Genomic DNA, 26000 nt, shown 5'->3' on the forward strand with positions numbered 1-26000 from the left:
GAACGTTTAGTCGATGCAATGGTAAGAAATGATTTTCAAGAAAACAACAGTACGTGACAATATAAATTCGATCACAGGATTAAAAATGCTGCTAGATCACCACATGAACAGTACAAAAAATCTAAAAGAATTATACGAAGATAAAGACGGCGCCCGAAAAGATGAAGTCGCTGCTCTGTCAGGCCCAAACGAGTTCAATGAATTCTACAACCGTCTAAACAAATCAAAGAGTTCTACACGAAAGCACCAACACGAGATAAGTGTCCCCCTTTGCGTAGAATTCGAAAGAGTAGTAACATGCGTAATAAACACCTCAGAGAATACACAAATCTCGTAGAGTTCACCGACGAAGAAGGTTATGGTAAATATTTAGATCTACACGAATGTTACGAAAGTATATTAACCTCAAAAACATTGACAAAATCGATTACATATCCTATTTAACAAGTTTTGATCACTTGTTTGAAATCCCGAAAGACCGTAAGAATTCCGAGTACCGCAAATATTTAGAAATGTTGCTCAATTATTTGCATGATTATATCACAAGGATAAAACCGCTTTTGGATATTGAAAAGGAACTGAATGCGGTCCATAAAGACTTTATTGAACAATGGGAGAACGGTAGTTTTCCTGGTTGGCCCAAAGAAGCAGGTAGTGCTTTGACAAACATTAGTGCACATTTAGATTTATCCTCGTTTTCCAGTTGGGAAGAATTAGCGTCTTTAGGTTTAGATAGATTAAAATCAGCCCTGTTAGCTTTAGGTTTGAAATGCGGTGGTACATTGGAAGATCGTGCACAAAGACTGTTTTCAACAAAAGGCAAAAAGTCTTTTGATTCTAATTTATTAGCTAATAAACAAACAAGGAAAAGAGCAATCCAAAGATAATGAGCGACAAAAAGAAATAGCGTTTTTGGAGGCACAAATATATAGATTTTCTGATATTTTAAGCGAGCAAAGAATAGCTACAAAGGAGAATGTACAAAGAAAACAAGCACGTACCGAAGGTGAACGTGATGATAGCGATGTTGAAGCAAGCGCCAGTGAATCAGATGAAGATGATACTGATGATGTACCGCATAATCCCAAAAAGCTACCACTCGAATGGGACGGCAAACCAATTCCATACCTTAGACGGCTGCACGGCTTGAATATAAGCTACAATTATGAAATATGTGGAAACTTTACTTACAAAGGTTTGTAAATTTCAAACATATTTTTCAATACCCAAAGCTTTCCAAAGGCATTTTGCAGAATGGCGTCACGCCTACGGCATGCGTTGTCTAGGAATCCCCAACACCGCCCATTTTGCAAATGTGACCCAAATCGAAGACGCTCTAGCGCTGTGGGAGAAACTGAAAAATCAAAAGCAAGGTGAAAGATGGCACCCGGAACAAGACGAAGAATTTGAGGACTCACTTGGAAATGTTGTGAACAGGGAAACGTACGAGGACTTGAAGCGGCAAGGTTTATTGTAATGGATACAAATAAGTTTTGTAATATGATTTTTAAAACAAGAATACAGATAAGTTTTAGCCAAAAAAGTCTTGTAATTTTTTTTAAATACATTATATAAAATATTTGTACACACATTTGTTTTTATTATGTATAAACTTACTTATAAAAACTTGTTAATAATCTTTAACAATTATAATAATCATCACATTCTCATTAGTTGAAACTGACGACAGCAATATTAAAATTGATTGAGCATACATTTATATCAGAAATTTTCTTTTACTGGTCAATTTTGCCCCATAAAATAGCATTGTCATGGCAATGCTACCTTATACTTATTTATTGGCAGTGAAAATTGCGAAAATGTCTACTTGCCGTTTATCAGGCGAGTTTTACGTATAAAGGGGGCGCCCATTAATCACGTGATCGATTTTTTAAGGATTTTTGAACCCCAGAAAACCTTCCATCAAACACATTACATGTATTTTTAGTTACAAGAAAAAACTAATATTTTTGATTTTTTTTAAAAGTTTGGATTTTTTTTTAAAATCAGGTAAAAAATAAATACACGTGATATCTTATTATACCCCTTTCCCCTTCGTGATATTTCTTGATTTTTGTCAAACCCCATCCCCCCCTAAAAACTTTACGTGATCAATGGACGCCCCCTAAACAAGCAAGAAAAAATCTTATAAAAACTGCACCATTTAGAATTCTGTTTTGTTATATTATTATTATTTGCCACTTACTGTTTTTATTCTATTTTATTGTTTTTCTAGTATTATTTTTGTTATTCAATAATTTTATTTATTAATTTTATTATCATCATTATTTGCTTCTATTTATATTTAAATCATCATAATACGCATATCATTTTGATGAAAATACACCTAAATCTGTTTTTACACGGTAGATTGGTTCCAGAAGAAGCCGTGTAAAAAAAAACGTGTAAAAAAAGACATTGATCTTATACAAAAATGGGTGATTTGTTCCTAATCTTTAGAGATACCTATTAAAATTAGTGAAAAACAAGAATTCATGTTTATTTTATTAAATCTTTAAGCTAGTGTTCGCAAACTATCGATACTATCGATGGTTTCAGACTTTAATACAATACTTTTTTGTGATATGAACATACTTCGCAAAAATTAAATTTGACAAAATAAATTTAAGTACATAAAATTTCAAATCGTGCTAAATGGAATAAAATCGTGTAAAAAAATTAAAAATATTCAATTTTCAAACCGTGTAAAAACAGACTTAGGTGTACTATCCTTTATCTTGTACTCTATTTTATTTATATTTATGTTATTATTCACATATGCTACTAGATGTTATATTATGTAGCAGTTATTACAGGTATTGTAATTTAAAAAAAAAAATAGAATTCTGTTATAACATTATTCCTTGCTTGTTTATATGTAAAATACGCCTGATCGCACAGCAAAGTGATAGACATTTTCATAATTTTCAATACCAAGAACAAGCATAAGATAGCGTTGCTATGACAACGCTATTTTATTAGGCAGAATTGCTCCCTTAATATCATGACGAAATTTTTACTCCACAGTATAGAACATTTATTTATATTATAATTTTATAAATATTCCTGTGCATGCACTGTGCCAGCCTTTAAATATTTTATATACAATTGTATAAAACAATTTTTAGCGATTTCTTAAATTTATTTGTTAGTATTTTGGTTGTTTGAGGTTTTGAAGGCAAGAATGCGTTATTGAACTTATTTTCACATTCAATAAACATTTTATGAACCAAATTGTGTGTGTATATATATATATATATATATATATATATATATATATCTTATATATAAAAATGGAACTCTCTTTCAAATGTCCGAATAAAACTCGAAAACGGCTGAATCGATTTGGCCAGTCTTAGTCTTGAAAAATTCGTGCCAATCCAGAGAATGTCCAAAAGGTGAGAAATTATTTCAAATCCGCGTAGAAACTTTACATTTATAATTTGAAAATTTTTGTTGAAGCGTAATGTAAATAAAACAATCGACGGTGGCTAATACTTGAAATGTCAAACGTTTTTGACAGATGATGTTCGATTATGTTTAATAGGATGTTTTACGTGAATATTATTTAATTATGATTAAATTGTAGCAAGTAGTTTTGTTTGTAGTTTTATTTTCATACAAAAATGTTAGTAAACGGGCCGCAAGTGCTACTAGAAACTCAAAATATCAACTTTTTTGAAATGTTAATATGAAAATGCACTTTTTGGCATATTTTTCTCAAACACGATGCTCTGAAAGATCTCATTTGTATCATTATATACTCATTGGTATTTATAAAACATTTTCTAGGTTATATTATTTTTATTTATGTTATTTAAATTCCGAACCTCAATTTGGTATCGATCAAAGGGACATTTTGTCGAATAACATTTTCCCAGTTATAATTTCCCAGAATTTATCGAAGAATAGATAGTAGTATATGAAGGACCGGGGTTAAAAAGTTCCACCACCGATGTGTCAAAAATCAGTAAACTTAAGCATTGTTTAACAACAATATTTGAAAGTAGAGGAAAAAAGATGTATAACCTGCTATAACCTTGAATTGAAAACGGTAATCTTTAAAATGGGTGAAATAAACGGTAATCTTTGAAAATCTATAATATAAGTATTTTCTTCTGTTGGTAGTTTTTTAGTATCAGTTAAAAATGTAATTATTTTGTAAAATACCTTTAAAATTATAATAAGGCTTTAAACCTTTTTGCCACCTTCCCGTTTCAAGTTACCTCGCCTATAGGGTAAAAAGGTTTAGATAACAAATTTTTGAAAGACATCAAAAAAGCACATTTCTACAATGATGAAGTAGAAGACAGAGTTTACTAAACGTAGTCAGATAATTGTTTGTTTGATATGTGTTATTTGTTGTGATATAATTGTTATGGTTTTCACAATATAGTTTATATTTGCTCAACGTCAAATTGGATCTTTGTGTCTCGACCTGCTCTACAAATATACTTTTTATTAAATTCACTACAATTCATCGAATGTTACTTGAAACATTTTAAAAAGCAGGTTAAAGAAGAAATACTTAATTCATTTTCTATCTCTCCTCGCAAAAATTTGAATATTTTGTATAAGCTGAGTAGTATTATTTACAATTATACACAAAATCCAGAACCCAAAAAAATCTGAAAAACTTGAAACGTAATCAACAAGTCAAAAGACCAAAAAAGACTTGTATAAATTATACTATGTTTTCTATAGAAAGTGAATAAAACTTCCAGTTTGATTGTACTGACAAAATATAGACAAACTATAGTGGGGTTTATTGTTTTTATAATACTTATAAGATAAAATTAAAAACACGTTTCCGGACTGGTGCATGTCAGATTGAATTTTACGGTTTATTAAAATTGCATGGAAAGCTTACAAAAGTGTACAGATAATTAAATAATTGCTTACAAAAAACCATACATAATCGAGACTCTAATGTGCGTTTGTGGAATCAAAAAAATGTCTTACATTTCAATCAAGATATAGAAGCGAATATGGAATCGGACAGTAAACCATCAGAAATCCCAAAAGTACGAAAGACCGTTATTGGATCCAGCAAATACAGCAAGATACCTCGCGAAGAAGGTCGGACCAATATGTTTACATCGGAAAAGGTCTCGCTGCGTTCAACTTCATCAGTTTCTGACTCAAGACAGGAAGTAATATCATCTAGTTATAGTGCATCTACAAGCCTCACTCAACCACATTCTGATGTCAAGAAACCTCCTAATTCATGGCAAGTAGTGAATTTCAAAAAAGAAAAACTTCATTTGAACCATTAGGAATAGATGTCAAAATTCAAAACAGATTTTCGGCCCTTTCAACAATAGAAACAGCTAATGATGACATCTCAGTTAAACCGGCTCCAGTCAGTAAGCCCCCTCCAATATTTATTTACGGAGTTGACGATATTAATGTTATGTCTAATCAATTAAATGAAATAATTCCGCACGATCAATATTTCCTGAGAAGTTTAGCTAACAATACATTTAAAATTCTATGTAATTCTGTCGACCATTTTCGAACTTTATCCAGACATCTAAAAGAAACTAATGCCGTATATCGTACATATCAATTGAAAGAAGAGAAGGCTTATAGGGTTGTTCTTAGAAATGTACACTTTTCAACAAGCACAGATGCAATTAAATTAGAACTATTAAAACAGGGTCATGTCGTACGTAATATCCTAAATATTAGACATAGAATAACAAAAGAACCTCTTAATATGTTTTTTGTTGATCTGGAACCAAATAGAAATAACAAAAATATTTATAACATTTATAAATTATTCAACTGCATAATACGCGTCGAACCACCGAGAAAGTCCAACAACATTATACAATGCACTCGCTGTCAACTCTTTAACCACACCAAAAAATACTGCAATAGACCATTTGCTTGCCTAAAATGCGGAGACAATCATAATACTAATGCTTGTACCAAAGATCCGAATGCTCCGGCATGTTGTTATTTTTGCGACGGTGCTCATCCAGCTAATTATCGCGGTTGCTCATACTTCCAAAAAATTAAAGAACAAAGAAACAAAACTCCAGTAAATCAATCAGTCATAAATCCAAATCCAAATAACCAAAATTTTAAAAATTCTAATAATTCTAATTCTAATAATAAAATAAACAACATTTCTCCGGCCTTAAATCCAACAATTCAAAATTCATCCTATGCAGACATTGCAAAAAACAATTACTCTGCTTCTTCTAATCATTCACCTTCAAATCCCGATTCTGATTCTCTAGCAACACTTATTTTAGAATTTAAAAATATCTTCAATCAGCTTTTGCAACAGAACACCATAATAATAAATATGTTATCCACGTTAGTCAACAACAAAAGCAATGGCAAAAATAATTAAAATTGCTGAATGGAATGCCAACGGTTTAATACCTCACAAAAATGAAGTAGAATGTTTTTTAAAGTTAAACTTAATAGATATCTTATTAATCTCAGAAACTCACTTCACTGAAAAAAACTACTTTAAAATTTATAACTACACTACTTATAATTCAAATCACCCAAGTGGCAGGGCTCGCGGCGGTTCGGCTATATTAATCAAAAATAATATAAAGCATTTTGTTCTACCAAATATTTCTGATGATTTTCTACAAGCAACTCAAATTTCTGTTGAAACAAATTTATATAATTTTTGTGTTTCTGCTGTTTATTGTCCACCAAGATTCAAAATTTCTTGTGCTCAGTTTTCTTCTTTTTTCTCTCAATTAGGTAATAAATTTATCATTGGTGGTGACTAGTGATGTGCCAAGTCGAATCAAGTGATTCGAATCATTCGAATCAAGCCTTTAACGACTTGATTCGAATCAGATTTTACTTGATTCGAATCAACTCGTATCAAGCCGCGAAATATTTACTGTGTACATGTATGAACACAAATTTTCATAAATATAAAAAAAAGTTTTAATTTAATTCAATATTATAATAATATAAATAATAATAATAATAAATATAAAAAATAATAATAATAAATATAAAAAATAAATCTTGAATTAAATCATGCGAGTCACCCGCCTTTAATACGCTTAAATGTATCACCCGACTCCAATTTATATAACTTTAACCGCATTCAAGTCGATATGAGTTCCTATGACTCAAACCGACTTATCCCGACTTCAAGTCGTTATGAATTGATTCGAGTTCCTATGACTCAAACCGACTTATCCCGACTTCAAGTCGTTATGAATTGATTCGAGTTCCTACGACTCAAACCGACTTATCCCGACTTCAAGTCGTTATGAATTGATTCGAGTTCCTATGACTCAAACCGACTCATCCCGACTTCAAGTCGGTATGAATTTATCCGAGTTCCTCAAACTGAATCATTCCGGCTTGAGTTCGAAACATGTGGCCGTGTTTTAGCGTATCGACTTATGGAGATGCAGTGCGTATGGGTCTTGAGTGTTTGTTTATTTTTGACTAAGCGCTGAGAGCAAATTTGTTCATGAAATATCAAAAACTCATTTAGATAATAAATACGCGATTTAGATTTTAATTATTATCAAAATAAACTACACAACGAGTTTTATACACATACAAAATTATTATATTTTAATTATGCAAGTAATGGCAAATTCACACAAATGAAATAATATCAATCTTTACAGTAGTGCAGCGATTTCCAACCTGTGGGGCGCGCCCCCCTGGTGGGGCGCGGTGCCGTCCCAGGGGGGGCGCGAAGCTCTTTCAAAAATATGGTTGTTAAATGCTGAGTAAGTGTCAAAAACAAATCAGCAAAATGTATGCAAGTTATCTACAATTTTCGCTGCAATTTTGTCAGGACAAATGTAAAAGCATGAATATACTATACTTTTGGTGCATTCAAAATATTTCGTTTTTGCGTTTGTAGTTGAGTGAGCTGTAGGCCTATAAACAAAAGATAAACACTCGGATCATATCGAATATTCACGTGCTTACTCGAGACTAACTTAAGTAAATAAACAAATGCATCCTTTTTATTCTGTTATCTATAAATCGAATTAGTTCATTAGTTGTGCTGGAGATACACGCGTTGATATATAGAAAAAATAATTTCTAAATTATAATTGAGTTAAAATTTATAGCTTTAGTTTTAGCACATTATTAGCCAGGAATTATTGTGAAAAGTAGTGAAAAAGTGATTTTCTTTGATTTGTTATAAAAACCGTTTGTAATGGATAAATACGTGACTGGGTTGAAAAGAAAATTTAATGAAGCAGAAGAAGAGGGTGGTGAAAATAATGGAAATGTTTCTTCACAAAATAGTAAAACTAAACATAGAAAATATGATCCAATGTACTTATCATTGGGATTTACGTATAAGATCATTAATGGTCAAGAACGACCAATGTGTTTGCTGTGTATGAATACTTTGGCCTCAGATAGCATGAAACCAAGTAAATTAAAACGACATCTGGAAAAAGTGCACGCCGATCATGTTGGCAAAACAAAAGAATTTTTCCAAAGAAAATTAGATAACTTAAATAAACAGAAAGAATCGTTTTCAAAAGCTTTGTCTGTATCACAAAGAGCGTTACTTGCGTCATACAAAGTTTCGTATAGAATTGCTAAATGCAAAAAACCCCATTCAATAGGAGAAACTTTAGTGCTACCAGCAGCTATTGACATAATAGCTACGATGTTTGGTGAATCATATGCTGATCAAATTAAAAGCATTCCGCTGGCAGATAATACGGTGGGAAGACGGATATCAGATATATCTGATGATCTTTGCGATCAGTTGATAGAAAAAATTAAATTATCTTCTTTCGCGTTGCAAGTAGATGAGGCTACCGATGTTGCTAAGGATGCACACTTAATAACATATATAAGATATGTTATGGAAAATGATATTAGAGAAGAGTTGTTATTCTGTAAGACAATTGAAGGCAAAGCTACGGCGAGTGAAATTTTTAATATGATTGATAACTTTTTTTTTGAAAATGGTATTTTATGGGAGAACTGTGTTGGACTGTGCACTGATGGAGCTCCATCTATGGCAGGAAAAAATGCTGGTCTGCAGGCCCTAGTTCGAAAAGTGGCTCCTCGTGCAGTTTGGACGCATTGTATGATTCATAGGCAATCTCTTGTTGCAAGAAATATGGGTGAAGAATTACTTGAAGTATTTGAAATTATAATAAAAGTTGTTAATTTTATCAAAAATAGTCCATTAAGAGAAAGGCTTTTTGGAAAATTGTGTGATGACATGGGCTCAGAATACAAAGCACTACTTTATTATTGTGAAGCACGTTGGCTTTCTCGTGCTAAAGTACTTCAAAGGGTGTTTGAGCTCAAAAAAGAAATTGCCATTTTTCTTGCTGATAATAAAAGAGATGAAGCAGACATATTTTATGACACGAAGTTTCTCGCAAAATTTGCGTATCTAGTTGACATCTTTAAAAGACTAAGTGATTTAAATAAATCAATGCAAGGAACTCAAATTCATGCTTTTGTTCAAAAGGACAAGATTACGGCGTTTATGAAAAAAATAGAGCTGTGGATAGCTAGTATGAAAAGTAATAACTTTGATATGTTTCCTTCTTTTAAAACTACATGTGTTAATGATGATGAAATAGAAGCAAGTAAAGATCTTATTATCAATCATATGACTAGTTTAAGGAACCAATTTGCGCATTACTTCAAAGATCTAGATATGTTCAAATACGAATGGATTAGAAATCCATTTGTTATTGATAAATATGATAATTTTGGACTTCCAACGGCAGAGCAGGAAATGATAATTGATTTATCTAGTGATAGCACATTGAAGCAGATGTTTCAGGACGAAAAGAATATTGTTAAGTTTTGGTTACAAGTAAAGGACGATTTTCCAACTTTGACAAATAAAGCCTTAGAAATTTTATTACCATTTGTGACATCCTACTTATGTGAAACTGGTTTTTCTGCAGTAGCAGTATGAAAAACAAAGTACCGATCTCGTTTAGTGATAGAAAAGGAACTGAGAACAGCGATTTCTACAATGGAGCCGCGGTTTGAGAAAATTTGTGCTGAAAAACAAGCTCAACCGTCGCATTAATTTTTTAATATTGTGTGAAATATTATATCATTTGTTTTTATTAAATTTAAAATTATTTTTTTCCTATAATCCATAGTTATGTTTGTATGTATATTTTTGTATGTATATTTTTGTATGTTTATTTTTGTATGTATGTATATTGTGCATTATTTGGTACGAGATTAAATAAATCATAATTTTAATTAAGTATATTTAAATTAAATTGTTAAAAAAATTAGGGGGGGGGCGCAATATTTTTTTCTTTCAAAAGGGGGGCGCAAGGAAAAAAAGGTTGGAAACCGCTGGCTTAAGTTGTTAAGAAATAAAATCTTGATCTTAGACAAAATTAAAAATAATTTATTTAGCTAAAATTTTCCCAAATATAGTTGATAGTTTGAACAAATAGTTTACAAGTTATATACTAAAATATATATAACTTGTAAATAAGTATATACAAGTTCATAATGATCTCGTATATACTAATTTAGTTTTGCAAGCCTTTTTAAAGACTTAACTAATTAGATCACTATAGTACATTATTAGTTTAAGCTAAAGCTAATTTTGTTAGCTATATTTTTGCTTAATATAGTTTATAGTTTAAACAATTAGTTTATGAGTTATAAATAAAAATGTATAGCGTTGCACTTTTATTAGTAAATAGTAAACAAGAATGAAAAGATGAATTTTCAAATTCATCTTTTAATCAAATAATGGTCTTAGACAAAATTAAAGATAATTTATTTAGCTAAAAATTTCTCAAAGATAGTTTATAGTTTAAACTAATAGTTTAAAATTTATCATACAAAATATACATCTATCTCTCCAAATTTTGACACTTTGATTTTGAAGGCTTTAATTAAATTTACAATTTTAAAAGCTTAAACAAAATTTATATAAATGCAAAATAAAATTAAAGATAATTTAAAGTACTAAAAATTATCTTAACAAAGTTTGTTGTTTAAATAATTAAATTTAAAAAATATTAATTATTATAAAATAGTATAAATATATCTCTCCAAATTTTGACACATTGATTTTGAAGGCTTTAATTAAATTTACAATTTTAAAAGCTTAAACAAAATTTAATATTATATAAATGCAAAATAAAATTAAAGATAATTTAAAGTACTAAAAATTATCTTAACAAAGTTTGTAGTTTAAATTAATAGTATATAAAAAAAATTATATGTGCTAAGTCAAATTTATATATACTTATGAATTTAGTATGTACTTGGCTTAAAAAAAGCCCTTTAACTAGTTTTGTATACTAAAATAAGACTTTTGGGTGTTTTTAACAATTTGCACAAGGCTTTGGGGTATAACATACCCAAAAAACAGCCTTGTAGTTTAAACAGAACTCAAAAACCAAGTCTTTGAAACTTATATCAGCACTTAAGTACTTATGTGCAAATAAAGTTTGTTGTGTAAAAAAGCTTTAAAATTTTGTTACAAGCAAAACTTAGTGCTTTAATTATTTTTAAAATTTAAACGAAGGTCTTAGGGATGCTATACCCTAATATTAACCCTCTGCATTAAACCTAAACCTACAAAACCTTGTATTTAAGTTAATACTGCACACTTAGGTAGATCACGTACAAAAACACCCATAACTCTCGTCAAAACACAAAATTTTACACTTTTGTATTTTTATAATTTAGACAAACCTTCAAGCTACTCCGTACCCAAATTACAACTCCATACGTCAACCCAAATCCCCAAAACAATTATTTGAAATCAACTTTGTCAAATTTCATTTTTATTTTTCTACAGATCTCTCCACCGGTACAACAAGAACAGAGAGCGAAGGCGCCTCGTCAAATATCCAAACCACTAGTCCAAAAGAAGCAAAGACGCAGTACCAAGTGGTTAAAATCAAAGCTGGAAAAACGGCGGTGCCATCTAGTGTTATTGTCGGTAATTTCGACAAATCTATTCAACAAGTGAGATAAAAAACAATTAAATTTCATTTTTGTGAAAAAAAATTTGTATAAATAATTGTTTATTATTATTTTTGCTGCAGATTCGCGATTATTTGACGCTGGAGCAAGGAATGCTGCGCCAGCAGACTGTGGTAGTCGGAGATACTGTGGAGATTTTGCAGCTGCTTGATAAGCAAAAGGTTTGTACAAAATATTTAATATATATATTTATATATATATATTTATATATTTATATATATTATATAATAAATTACCTTAATAATTCATAATCTATCAATATTTACCCAAATTAAATCATAATTCATTAACTTTCACTTTTTATTTAAATTTTTATTTAAAATCTCAAGTGTGAAAGCAGCTTTAAACGCTAAAGCCACCTTCACACTTGCGCGTCCCCATACAAAACCTGTTTACACTTGCATATACAAAAGTGCAAGTGTGACAGCGACTTTAGCCTAAAGCTTGTAGCACACTGTACAATTTCAAACTCGAAATGTTTATACAGAAATGAATAAAGGAAATTTGTTAAATTTGATAAAAATAGATCATTTATCGTACTGTGATTGATTGTTGGGTTGAATGGCTATATTTGCTAGTTAGTAGAGTCCCTATTTGATTGAAATGATTTGCAGAATGCAATCTATGTCTTAGTTTTCAATTTGTTGGTTTGGCAAGACAAAGTTTAAATGTTTTTTCACGACAATTTTGTTTGATCAGTTTTTAAACGTTATATGCAGATTTGTAGATAATTTTATTAGCTTTCTAATGATATATAATATTGTTAAATAATTTAATCAAATTTAAATAAAATAAATATAAATATAAAAAAAAACGTTGTTAGTGTCTTACGAATTTTTGAATTTCAAAATTTGATAATTTTTGCTAGACAATTTTGTTCCAAGACTTTTAAATTGTTATATACTGATTTATAGATAATTTTATTAGCTTTCTAACGATATATAATAGTGTTAATTAGTTTAATTAAATTTAAATAAAATAAATATAAATATAAACAAAAACGTCGTTAGTGTCTTACGAATTCTTGAACTTAAAAGTTTGACAAGTTTTTCTGGACAATTTTGTTCTAAGATTTTTGAGTAGTTATATACAGATTTTTATATAATTTAATTAGCTTATAATCTAAAGATGTATAATAATATCGATGAATTTAATTAAATTTAATTTAATTTAATTAAATAAAAATATAAATATAAACTAATTGGTTCGGTATTTAGCCTTGAGGCAAGTTACATGAACTTCCCGATATGTGTAAATAATCGACTTAATCAAAAAAAAGTGTAAATAATATACTTCATCAATCCTACTTTAAAAAAACGATAATAATTTTAGCAAAGTTTGACGAATTTTTAAAATTAAACTACTTGTCGTAAGGCCGTAATATTACAGTAAGTTCTATAAGACCATGATGTATATCGCTAAAAAAAGTTCCATGAAAATCGGCTTAAATTTTTTTTTCAACAGTTAATTACAAGAAAACGGCTCGGTAGATTTTCACCTGAAATTAATCAGTATCATTCCCAACCAATATCTTTCGAACAGTTTTTGATTTTTTAAAATCGGTTCGGTAGAATGAGCTTAAATGTGGACGAAAAGTTTAACACTTTTTTTTCAAATTACAAAGAAACGTCTTGGCAGATTGTTGCACAAAACTGACAAACGATAGTCCTCACCAAAATACATCAAATGGCTTTTAAATTTCTAAAATCGGTTAAGGCGTTTTTGAGAAAACGTCGATCAAAAGTCGAATTTTGACAAATGCCAAAAAGACCATACTGATTTTTGCAAACTTTGACGAATTTTTAAAGCTGAACCAGTTATCGTAGGGCCGTAATATTTTAGTATGATCTAGAAGACTATGGTATCTATCGTCAAAAAAATAATCATAAAAATCGTCGAAATTTTTTTTTTTTAAACTTTATTACAAGAAAACGGCCCGGCCGATCTCTACCAAAAACTAATCAGCACGATTCCCAACCAATATCTTTCGAACGGTTTTTGAATTTTCAAAATTGATTCAGAATTGCGGGCTAAAACGTGGACGAAAAATTTTTCACTTTTCTGCCATTTATAAAGAAACGGCTTGGCCGATCGTCGCACAAAACTGACAAACAATAGTTCTCGTCGAGATACATCGAATGGCTTTTAAATTTTCGAAATCGGTCCAACCGTTTTGGAGAAAACGTCGATTTACGGCAAAAAATCTGTTCACACACACACACACACACACACATACTTTTTCCAAATTTGGTCTCATTCGATTCAGAATGGCTTGAAACGTCGAGAAAACATAAAATTAGCCATTCGGATTTTTTGATGAAAACATAAACTTCTCCTTCGGGAAGTTAACAAAAACCTTGAAGCTAAAACGCTGTTAGTGTTATACGAATTTTTGAATTTCAAAGTTTGGCAATTTTTTCTGGACAATTTTGTTCCAAGACTTTTAAATTATTATATACAGATTTGTAGATAATTTTATTAGTTTTCTAATGATATATAATAATATATATATATGCGTTAAAACAAATTTAAACAATATAAATGAAAGAATGGAAAAGTGTACTACAAAATACAAGCAACCTAATGTTCACTTTCAAAGTTTAAGCAATTTTTAAGATATAATTTTGTTCTAAAGGTTACAAAATGTTATATACAGATTTATAGATAATTTTATAAGCTTTCCAACGATATATAATAATATATATGTGTTAGAACAAATTTAAACAAAACAATGCTAAATATAAAAAAATATACTTATTTTAAACAAATTTCATTACATTACTTTCGCAGTGCCAGAAACAAGCGTCGACCTCTGTGTATCACTTTCTATCAAGTATTCGAACCATTTCATCGCCGGTGGTGAATACAATTATTTCAACCCTCCAGTGTTTCGTATCGAGTTTCACTTGAAATTTATTTCGTATGAAATTTAATACTTTAATAAGTGCTTTCGTTCAAAGTTATTGGAAAATAAATAATATTAGTAACACGATACGAAATCCTTAAAATACTTACATTTTCTATTCTTTTTTCTTTAATTCAGTTTGGTGTCAATAGAGTCCCTTTTATTTGTTAAGTCAATAATTGTCAGTAGATTGTTTGTTATTATAATTTTCTCGTCAGTAGAGTTTTCTTTATGATATGTTTTTGGCAAAAAAATTACTTTTACTCTTTTTTTTAATTTTGGCCGTCAGTAGAGTCCCTTTCGGTCTTTAGGGTCAGCAGAGTCGCTTTTGTTTATCTTCCAGTTTTTCAGTTTTAGTCAGTAGTGTTCCTTTTGTATTTAAATTCAATCGGCTCGTCAGTAGAGTCACTTGTCTGTTTTTTTTTTTGTAGTTTTGCTTGTCAGTAGAGTTCCTTTCTATTCTTTATCTAGAATTATACTTATAACTTTTTTTGTATTATTACATTTTGTTTGTCAGTAGAATTTGTTTCTTAACTTTTTTAAAATTTTGTTCGTTAGTAGATTTCTTTTATCTTAATATTGTTAGTTTGCTCGCCAGTGGAGTCCCTTTTTCATTTATTAAATCTATATTAAATTTGCTTGTCAGTAGAGTCTTTTTTGTTTATTTAAATCAAATCAAAATTTGCTCGTTTGTAGACCTCCCTTTTTGAAGTAAAACTTCTTTAGGCGCGATATGGGTGTAAAAATTCATTAGGCGCGACACGGGTGTAAATCCGTACAAATGCAACGAAAACGCCAACGTGAAGTTGAACACTACGACGCTGTAAGCGCTGATGTCGCGAGTCGCGATCCACTCCCGTCATGTCATGCGTAAGTCGAGCGCTAAACCCTATATGAACTTGCATTAATTGAATCACGTTTTTTTTTTTACAAAAGAAGAGGTTGCTGTATTATGTCCTTATGGAATAAGACTTTTCTTAGAGAATAAATGTGCCATGGAATATAATAAATTTATATTGAATAATATCTACTGCCACGGATATTTATGTAGGTTGCCATGCGACAGATCAACAATCATACATTCGTCAGCAGTTTCAAAAAAATCGGTTATTGATACCGGGGCTTTGCCGTATGAAATAATTTCAGTTCTGAATAAATTTTACATAATAACAACTAATATCGATGTAAGTGATGGCTTAGCTAATGGTTGTGTAGGAAAATTAGTGTACATAGAACGTGGCGATAATGATGAACTTCTACGTTCATGGTTTGAATTTCCTGTAAGCGGGTTTGAATTGATGTTATGTGATTATTGAAAGATTATTTTTAAAATTCAAATATGATGTTTTTTTATTTTTATCTTAATTGCCTACTCATACAATATTAAAAGTTTTACTTCAATCGCGTGTGATCCTTACGCGCACTCTTTTTTTTATTTTTGAATTTCTAATTCAAGTTTGCTTGTTAGTAGAGTCCTTTTTCATATTCTAGATGAAATTTGAAGTTGCTGGTTAGTCAAGTCCCCTTTTTAATTTTCTAGATCGAAACACTTTTGCTCGTCAGTAGAGTCCTTTTTTTATTTCCTCGATTGGAATTAGGTTTGCTCGTAACTAGAGTCCCTTTTTTATCTTCTAGATCAAAATTAAGTTTTCTCGGCAGTAGAGTCCCTTTTTTCTTGTCTAAGTTGCTATTTTATTTTGCTTGTCGGTAGAGTCCTTTTCTTATTTTATTTAAGTTTGTTTGGCAGTATAGTATCTTTTCTCTCACATTATTACTCTTTGCTTGTTAGTAGAGTTCTTTTGATCTAAAATTTTATTTTGCTTGTCAGTAGAGTTCCTTTTTACCTATAATCTCAGTTTATTGGCTAGTAGAGTTTCTTCTATCTTTAATTTCAGTTTACTCGTGAGTTGAGTCTCTTTTTCTTATTTTATTTAAGTTTGTTCGTCAGTAAAGTCTCTTTTACCTATTTTTTGAATTTGGCTCGTCAGAAGAGTCCCTTTCAGTTTTTCTTATTGATTTTCACTCACCACTAGCTTTTTTTTTTCTTTTTTTTTTTTTACAGTTTTGCTAGTCAGTAGAGTTCCTTTTATCTCTAATTTCATTTTGCTCGTTAGTAGAGTCTCTTCTTGCAACAAGTCATCTTTTATTTTGCTCGTCAGTAGAGTCTCTTTCCCATTATTAAATTTTCACGTGTCTACCCTCCGTCCGTCACCATCCCTTAATAATAAATCTCCACCGTTTTTTTAATCACCACCATTAAGATTACCCACGCGATTCGGCCAAACCAATTCATTACCGACAAACTGACCACCAACTAACCCTCCAACTAACCCTACAACTAACCCTCCTACTAACTATCGGAATGGAAAAAATCACCGTGAAACCATTAGCCTCATTTTAGGAGTAGTAATAGAGTGAGAGAGAGAGATAGAATGATAGGGATATAGTGGAGTGTGAAAGAGATGCAAAGTGTTTTTTACGCCTGACCGACAGGTGTAAACAAATACTTATTATGCACCGTGGTGTCGTAGTTGTACGTTTTGTAGAACATTATTATAATGAATCATTATTTTTATGGGGTGAGTTTGGAAATTCAGGGCGGGTGGAGAGTAAAAAGGAAAATGAGTGAAAAGGACTCTACTGACGAGCAAAATAAAAGTAAAAAGAAAGATAAAAAGACTCTACTGACATGACTAAAAAGATACCCTGGTACTTGACTGAATAATGAAAAAGGGACTTTACTAACGAGCAAACAAAAGAACACTACTGACGAGCAGAGCAAAGGAAAACAACTCTACTGACAGACAAAACAATAATGAGATAGAAAAAGAAATGATAAGCAAATTCAGAAAAAGAAACTCTACTGACGAGCAAACTAAGAGAATAAGATAAAGGGACTCTACTGACAAGCAAAGTATTAAAATAGAGATAAAAGGAACTCTACTGACGAGCAAACTATGAAAATAGAGAAAAAAGGACTCTACTGATGAGCAAAGTATCAAAATAGAGAAAAAAGGACTCTACTGACAAGCAAACTATCAAAATAGAGAAAAACAAACTCTACTGACGAGAAAACTACGACGAGAATAGGATAAAGGGACACTACTGGCAAGCAAAGTATTAAAATAGAGATGAAGGACTCTATTGACAAGCAAATTATCAAAGGAGAGAAAAAAGGACTCTACGGACAAGCAAACTGACGAGCGAACCAAAATTAGGGATAAAAGGACTCTACAAAGATTACGAACAAAGTATTAAAATAGAGAGAAAGGACTTTACTGACGAGCAACCTAACATTAAATGTGAAAGGACTTTACTAACGAACAAACTCAAAGTAAAAGCAAAATGGACTCTACTACTATTAAAATAAATAAAAAAGAACTCTACTGACGAGCAAAGTAAGACAATAAAATAAAAGGACTCTACTGGCAAGCAAAGTATTAAAACAGAGATATAAGGACTCTACTGACGAGCAGACTATCAAAATAGAGAAAAAAGGACTCTACTGACGAGCAAACTATCAAAATTGAGAAAAACAGAACTCAATTAGCAAAATTAAGTTAGAGACAAAAAGAGAATTCTACTGATCAGCAAAGCAAAATTCAATATAAAAGAAACTCTACTGACGAGCAAAGTAAAAGTATAATGTAAAGGGACTCTACTGACGAGCAAACATTAAATAAAAACTAAAATAGCTAAAAAAGGACTCTACTTATGAGCAATATTAATTTTAAAAAAAGGACTACTGACGAATAAACATTAAATACAAAGTGAAATAAAAAGGGACTCTACTGACGAGCAAATCTAATTAACATAAAAGGGACTCTACTGACGAGCAAATTACATATAGAGTTAGAAGTTAGAACAAAAGGGACTCTACTAAACTCAAAAAAATAGAAAGGGGACTCTACTGACGAGCAAACCTAAGTCCTAAATTTTGATTTGTTCAACAAAAGGGACTCTACTGACAAGCAAATCAAATATAAAGTTGGAAGAAGATAAAATTGAATTGAATTGAGTGAACTCAAAAAATAGAAAGGAGACTCTACTGACGAGCAAATTATATTAATAATTTATTTAAGATCAAAGAGACTAAAATAAATAAAGGGATTCTACTGACGAGCAAATCAAATATAGAGCTAGCATACATAATATTTTAATGTATTTTGATTGAAGATTAGTGTTATAATATTCTTCAAATAAAACTTGTGTAACATCCCAATATAATGTTTAAATTCAAGATATATTTGTTACCGACCTTGGGAATCAAAAATATTGCTTTTATCTTTTGATTCATAAACAATTGTATGTGCATAAAACATTATTCTGTTCATTGTAACGACTTTGTTGATCTTTTATGGCAATTTTAATGATAATGTTTTCATGATAAAACATGGTTAAATGTAATGTTATAAAACACTCGTACAGAAACTATTCAAAGGTTTTGTTAAATGCAACTTTACTATTAATTCATTAGATAGCGAAATAACTATTACATGCAGAATTAATAAAGAACAATGTCTCGTAAATGAGTTTTAATCCTCTCAATTTTTCTCAATTTTGATATCAATATATATATTTTATGTTTTTAGGACTTTTTTGTTTGTGAAGTATTTGTACTTTTTAACAAATTATTTGTTTTTTTCTTAACCCTTTAAATTTTTGTATTATTTGTCATTCCTTCTAAATTTGTAATTTCATTGCGTGCTCCTGTGCTTGTAGTTTCTTCTTAGTTTTTAAGATTTTAATATATTAATATTAGTCATTAAGTAATTAATATTAGTCAGTTATTTGTGCTTAGTTTAGTTAAATACTTCTGTGATTTTCTTCACTTAGATATTTAGTTTTTGAAATATTATTTAAGCATAATTGTGAAATTATAATACTTTTATAATTATGTATAATAATTATTATATTTTCAAGCATTCCATAACTGTAATTATAATTGTTAATATAAACATAATTTTAATTGTTCTTTAAACATATGTAATATCTTTGAAAATATATATTTTGTATTTCGTATGATTTGTTCTTATTTCCAATATTAAAAATTATTCAGTTTTTGGGGCTGTATACGATACGTACAAATTAAGAAGTAAAACCAGGGGTAATTAAAATATTATACATGTGCTGCCATCTATTTTTAAAAATTTGTATTTCAATCGAGGTAACGTCAAACCGCCAGACATAGCGATCTATTATACTTGTTTATCTATGGGGTAGGGTGCCTTTCACTTCACAGCTCTGCAGCGCCTCTATTGCGATTGGCGAGTAAATCCGGTTAAGTTTTAAACGCATGTGGAAAAATATTTTGTACAACGCATTTCAAGTGATATGGTTGTAAATAAAATACTTCAAAATGATAAATGTTTTCAATCCTGTACTTAAGCATCTCAAGCTAGACAACATATGTATTGACAATAATGTGTTTCGACTCCATTATAAGGCCACAGTTATATTGTTAATAGTGTTTTCGATATTGGTTACGTCGAAACAATACATTGGGGATCCTATTGATTGTATTAGCACTGCTGGTATAAAAAGAGAGACTTTCAATACGTTTTGCTGGATATTCAGTACTTATACTATTACTGATCATAATGGCAGTAAGTTGTTTACCCTAATTAGTTATAATATTGTTTGAACTCTAAAGATATGTATAATTGAAACTACATCTACACTAGCAACATTTTGGTAACATTTTTGAAAGGCATAATATACATGAACTAAATATTATATTATTAAGCCAACATGATGAAATTTGGATACCCCAGGAATCATTATTATGCTGTCAAAATTGTAAATTTTGCTATATGTTCTATAGGCATTAAATAAAATAAATCCACACTTTAATTAATCACTATATTCTACTGTTGTATTCAACAATACTTCACGAGATTAATTATAGCTTAAAATTTTTGAATACAATTCATACAAATTTTATTGTGTGTTGTCTTTTTATTACTCAGTCACTACTTGTGTATTTTACAGAAGTATTTGTTCTGATTTTAATCCACATTCATTTTAAAATATAGTAAAATATTGAGCCGATAAGATTTGTAGTTCTATTTATATTTTTAATTTAAATGTTTTTTGCATAATTTTTAGTTACACAAGAATTACATCACAAATACTATCAATGGGTTAGTATCGTGCTCGTCCTACAAGCTGTAATGTTTTATATTCCCAGATATATGTGGAAATGCTGGGAAAATGGAAGAATTAAGGCTTTAACTCAGGATCTCGGTAAGTTTATTATAGAAATGTTTATTATATAAAATTTTTAATGCATCTGAGATTTATGTACGAGTTTTAAACTTAACAATGAAAAATTTGTTTTGATGCTGTATTAAAGCGTTTTAATTCAAATACACTGTTATATCAGTGCTTGAAGTTTGTAATACGATTGGAGTTTTTGAGAGAACTGATGTATCAGTATATTTTTGTCAATAGCAAGTTATTTTCATGTTGCATATTATTATTGAAAATGAATGATATATTTATTTTATACAGTGGGTCCTTTAGTGTCTCAAGAACAATGGACAACCGCTAGGAGAAATTACTTAGTTAGTTATCTTTCTGAACTGAATAAAGCGACTCATGCATTTTATGCTATTCGATTTGTTATTTGTGAAATACTCAATTTTGGAAATGTGGTATGTATTGCAAAAATAAAATTTCTGCTACTTTAATGAGATAATGAAATATTTAATTATAAAAAGTAGATGGAAGAATTAATAATCATGAGTCAGAACTATAACTTCACTCTCATATAAAATCTAACAATAGAACTATTTTATTTCAATATTAATAGAATTATTATTACATAAAGTTCTATAATTGAAGTACTTGTAATAAAAAAAGAAACCCTACAATTTAGTGAAATAATATAAATGAATTAATCCGCATCAATTTTTTCTCTGAGGTGGGACAATTCTTTATCGTTAATCTCTTCTTGGGTGGTGAGTTTGCAAATTATGGACCTGCTGTTTCGGTGTTTTTAAGTGAAAATATAATGACCAGCACATACTGGTCAGATAATGATCCTATGTCAAGAGTAAGTAAAATTATTTTACAATGCTCAGAGAGTAATAATTAATAATGAAATTTTTACTAGATATTCCCGAAGACAGCAAAATGTTCATTCACTGATATTGGTCCATCAGGAACTAAACAGATCAAAGATGCTTTGTGTGTTCTACCATTGAACATTGTTAATGAAAAGCTATATGCAGTTCTCTGGTTTTGGTTTGTCGGATTAGCATTATTGTCAGGCCTAGCTTTGATATATAGAGCGGTTGTATTCTGTTGTCCAGAAGTGCGAGTGTGGCTACTAATGGCTCAAACAAAGAAGTATGTAAGATACATAAATTTAAATAAATTCAACCACCAAGTACATATTTTTCTTGATTAAGTCAGTCCATTTTTTTTAAATGTATAAAAATACAACAATTATATTTTGTATAGCTTTTGAATTCATAAACTGTTTATTTATTGAGAATCCATTATAGATCACACACCTTTTTCACATTTCTCTCTTCAATCACTACTGTAAAAATTTTAACCATTTAATTATTTGCAGCATTTCCAAAGGTGTTATTCGCAATTTAGTATATTCATGTCATGTAGGCGATTGGTTTATTTTACAACAGTTGTATAAAAATCTACATCCAAATATATTCAGAGAGTTGATTAATGATCTGGGTTTGGAGGCTGATACGAACACAGTCATACTGTGAACTAAATTATCAAAGTATTGTGACGAATTTGATTGAAATTTAGAATGACTATGAAATCGTTGAATGCTCTGCTATAATACTCTTCTTTAAAGATATTCAAGATACAATTAGTTTAAAGATGTTATGAAGTGAATTGAGTGATTTTTATTTTTGTTATGTATCTGAAGAATATTTTATTTTTTACATTAAACTTTATAAATTTTGTACGTTTATAAAATTATACAAACTCATTGAAAATGAAGCTTTTTAATTATTTTTCAGCTAAACTCATTTTTATTTATGGCAAATCAATAACAAAATTTGTCCTAATTATTAAAGTCCTAAATTATCATTAAAGTTTTAATAAAATCTATGGTCATGAAAATAAAATTTATATTTTTTAGTTTTAAATAATATCTGCACTAGAGCCATCGCTTTCTTCTGCTTCAGATTCCTTTTCGTCATCGCTCTTTGCTTGATCACTATCGACCTCTTTTTCTTTCAAGCCTATGCTTTCAGCCTTCTCTACATACCTAAACATAACAAAATAAAATTAAGTGAATTCGAGTAATTCTAATTGTGAAAAAAATAAATATGTATTTGAATTATCATTGCTTATTTAACAAATAGTCATAAAATGCAAACAATCTCATTTGCTCAGTTATAGCAATATTTTCCTATTTAAATAGTTACTTTACATACTTATTAATTATTTCCGGAATTTTATGTTTATTCTCATCATAATTTTTCTTAAGTTGATTTTTAAGAGAAGGATCTTTTTCAGCAGGATCAGTTTCACTTTGAAGATAATCTAATATTGATAAATAATAATCTGCTTGCCGCCTCCTCTGCAATTCACTTCCTATGTGCTCAAAAACTTTCCGGGCTAAAAGATTGAAATCATTAAGAAAAAAAAGACAAAAAAATGCCTTTTTATTTTACCTTCAAGTGCTTCAGCAGCATTACTCATTTTTAATGACTCTAGTTCATTGGACGATTTTACAATTTTCAGAATATCTTGATAATTAGGAAACTCCTTTTTTTTATTAACAAAATCTTGAACAGCCTTGTTAATGGATTGGTGAGTACTGATTGCTACATAAATTTTACGTTTTATTGCACGGCCTGCACTTGGCTGTTCACCAGTTATTTCACAGAGTTTATTGTAGATCTAAATCAATAAGTAAAAAAATATAATTCTTTATAGTTTCAACAATAAAGGTTTAAATAATAATAATTATCATTATTTCAGCAGTGAAATGAAAACATTCAATTGGAATTCCCTACATGAGTTTAAAATGCAACGCCCAGCACATTATAAGTTATATTTTGGCAATATAAAAACACAGTTATCTAACAAAAAAATTAATAAACAAAAGAATTAATAAAAATAATTACTTTTATCATTCGACGTTCATATCTATCTTGTAGCAGATATGTAGAATCATATTCATCATCAAAATCAACTTCTTTTTCTTCTAGATTCTTTAATATCTTAATTATTTTTCTCAATGCACTTTCAAGTCTGTGAATTTTTTCTTCCTTATTTTTGCTTATGGGATCTAACCTGTTATCATCACATTCAGTGGCACTTGTAGTACTTTCTGCTTTTACGGTCACTTTTCTGGCCCGTAATTCTTCTATAAAATCTTTTATATACAGGTAATAATTTTTACTGTTTATTATTGATTCTATGGATCGTTGAATTAAATCATAAAATGAATTCGATTTTATGTAATCTGAATGAGCATTATTATGGTACTTTTGAATTTTCTCAATGATTAAATTCATTTGATCACCATTTTCAACTTCTTTACATGCTTGTAGAAAGTTTTTAAAAGCCTCATCATTTCTGTGAATTGCAGCCTCATTAATACTATTTGATTTTTCAGTTCGTAAATCAGCATTTTTCTTGATTGTTTCCGTCTTTACCTTTACCACAGAATTAATTGTTGATACATCATTTATTTTTTTAATTTTATCTACATGATTTGTTGATTCTTCAGGTTTATCCTTGACGAATGCTATCAAAGGCAGAGTTCTCTCTTCCTTAAATTTACTCTTAAGTTCTAACTTGGGTTTTTTACTTGAAATTGGTTCTGTATCGCTGTCTGAATCTTCTATCAATGATATGATGTTTTCTTCTAATTTTTTTGGTGTAATATGTTTCTTATCAGTGATTTTACTATTTCCAATTACCAAATTATTTGATTTTCTAATGTTTGGTGTTGCAGATATATTAATTTTTGTTGTTTGAATATCATTATTGCTTTTTAAAGACAATAATGGAACTCTTGCATTAACTGAACAGCTAACATTCTGGTGGTTTGTTTCTATAGATGAAGTAACAAATAACCTATCATTAGATTCAATTGTCTTTTGTAAACTATTGTTGTATTTACTTTCATCATCACTATCCTCAATGATTTCAATGACATCAGATGTTCGATGTTTCCTTAAAGTAAGAGTACAATCACCTATCTTCTTTATAATTCCATTTTTTTGATAATCAGCATTTTCATTTTTCGAAGTACTTTCTACATGGACTATAATTGGCAATTCAAAGCTCTACAAAACACAAATCAAATTTTAACTTTAAAAACAACTCTTTTATGTGGATAAATTAGTTTACCTTATTAGAATTGCAACTTTCGTCATCTGAGGAATCTGTGATAGTAAAAACATCCATAATCAGAAGCTGGCAATAAAACTAACTCTATTGTAAGCACTAAATGATAAAATATTGTAAATTAAATTATACGGGTTTCACTAAAATATTCTTCAACATCTTAAAAGAATTAAATAAAAACTCAGTTTAAAAGCATTATAGTACTAGATGGAAAACTGGAGCGCTTTTCGATTATTTCAAGATTAATTTACCGCTCCTGCTACAGAGGCGCGACGAGCGTAGCATGAAAATTTACCCCTAGGTTCAATTCTAGATAAATCCAAATTCATAATGCCGCGTCTCCACTGTACGAATTCGTGCGGCGAATGGTGCGTCACGAACAAATGTGCGCAGCGGAGTGATACTGTGCGAACGCACGAATTTCCTTCAAATTTGTCCACTGCGCATGTCCATAGCGCACTTTTTTCTTTTTTTTTTGTTTGAAAATGGGAGGGGGTTCATTTTTAGAATCACGTACCCTGCCGAACATGGTCGAAGCGACACGAAAATTTCAATAGCTTGCGTTCGCGGCGCTCGTTCCCGCCGCGAGCAACCCGACGCATCGGGCTGCCGAGAATACCCGAACCGACACTAATGAATTAGCGTCAAAGCGCGGATCAAAAATGTAAATAAGTAAGCAGTAATTAAAATTGATGTACTGATTATAATTTTATCTAACTATTAGTATAGAAAATACATCGTTAATTAAGTTATAGATTTGTTAAAATATATGTAT

At 30.0% G+C, this 26000-nt stretch overlaps 3 protein-coding genes, 1 long non-coding RNA gene and 1 pseudogene across 4 annotated transcripts; 4 read left to right on the forward strand and 1 right to left on the reverse strand.

The window, feature by feature from the left end:
• Window positions 1-6: 6 nt before the first annotated feature.
• On the forward strand, window positions 7-1477 carry LOC113366666 (annotated as a pseudogene).
• A 6696-nt stretch (window positions 1478-8173) lies between these two features.
• LOC113366652 (zinc finger BED domain-containing protein 5-like) lies at window positions 8174-12326 on the forward strand. The gene is made up of 5 exons (XM_026608297.1): window positions 8174-9581; window positions 9726-9896; window positions 11786-11955; window positions 12036-12134; window positions 12303-12326. Exons 1-5 carry the CDS (start codon window positions 8174-8176, stop codon window positions 12324-12326), a joined length of 1872 nt encoding a protein of 623 aa, XP_026464082.1.
• Window positions 12327-20450: 8124 nt separating this feature from the next.
• LOC113366661 lies at window positions 20451-21442 on the forward strand. The gene is made up of 3 exons (XR_003366291.1): window positions 20451-20484; window positions 20987-21124; window positions 21392-21442. It is a non-coding gene; the product is annotated as an uncharacterized LOC113366661 (long non-coding RNA).
• Window positions 21443-21456: 14 nt separating this feature from the next.
• LOC113366675 (innexin inx2-like) lies at window positions 21457-22617 on the forward strand (the record flags this gene model as incomplete). Its single annotated transcript, XM_026608328.1, has 4 exons — window positions 21457-21534; window positions 21804-21935; window positions 21996-22231; window positions 22461-22617. Coding segments are annotated over 4 exons (603 nt in total), but the record flags the coding sequence as incomplete, so codon positions are not given.
• A 385-nt stretch (window positions 22618-23002) lies between these two features.
• Window positions 23003-25324, reverse strand: LOC113366683 (death domain-associated protein 6-like). Its single transcript, XM_026608341.1, has 5 exons — window positions 25229-25324; window positions 23995-25164; window positions 23539-23767; window positions 23299-23482; window positions 23003-23129 (listed from the first exon to the last, which is right to left on the reverse strand). Exons 1-5 carry the CDS (start codon window positions 25283-25285, stop codon window positions 23003-23005), a joined length of 1767 nt encoding a protein of 588 aa, XP_026464126.1. The 5' UTR covers window positions 25286-25324.
• Between the last annotated feature and the right edge of the window lie 676 nt (window positions 25325-26000).

The sequence above is a fragment of the Ctenocephalides felis genome, unplaced genomic scaffold (assembly GCF_003426905.1).
Source record: "Ctenocephalides felis isolate EL2017-DRISC unplaced genomic scaffold, ASM342690v1 CF-g0.4_SCAFFOLD_00616, whole genome shotgun sequence".
In the NCBI taxonomy this organism is placed as follows: domain Eukaryota; kingdom Metazoa; phylum Arthropoda; class Insecta; order Siphonaptera; family Pulicidae; genus Ctenocephalides; species Ctenocephalides felis.

Coding starts and splice junctions, on each gene's coding strand:
- LOC113366683 (XM_026608341.1), bottom strand. CDS start 25,285: ATGGATGTTTTTACTATCACAGATTCCTCAGATGACGAAAGTTGCAAT. Junction 23,768..23,994: donor ATGAACGTCGAATGATAAAA/GTAATTATTTTT, acceptor TTATTGATTTAG/ATCTACAATAAACTCTGTGA. Junction 23,130..23,298: donor ATTCCGGAAATAATTAATAA/GTATGTAAAGTA, acceptor TGTTATGTTTAG/GTATGTAGAGAAGGCTGAAA.
- LOC113366652 (XM_026608297.1), top strand. CDS start 8,174: ATGGATAAATACGTGACTGGGTTGAAAAGAAAATTTAATGAAGCAGAA. Junction 9,582..9,725: donor TGATGATGAAATAGAAGCAA/GTAAAGATCTTA, acceptor TTCCAACGGCAG/AGCAGGAAATGATAATTGAT. Junction 9,897..11,785: donor ATCCTACTTATGTGAAACTG/GTTTTTCTGCAG, acceptor ATTTTTCTACAG/ATCTCTCCACCGGTACAACA.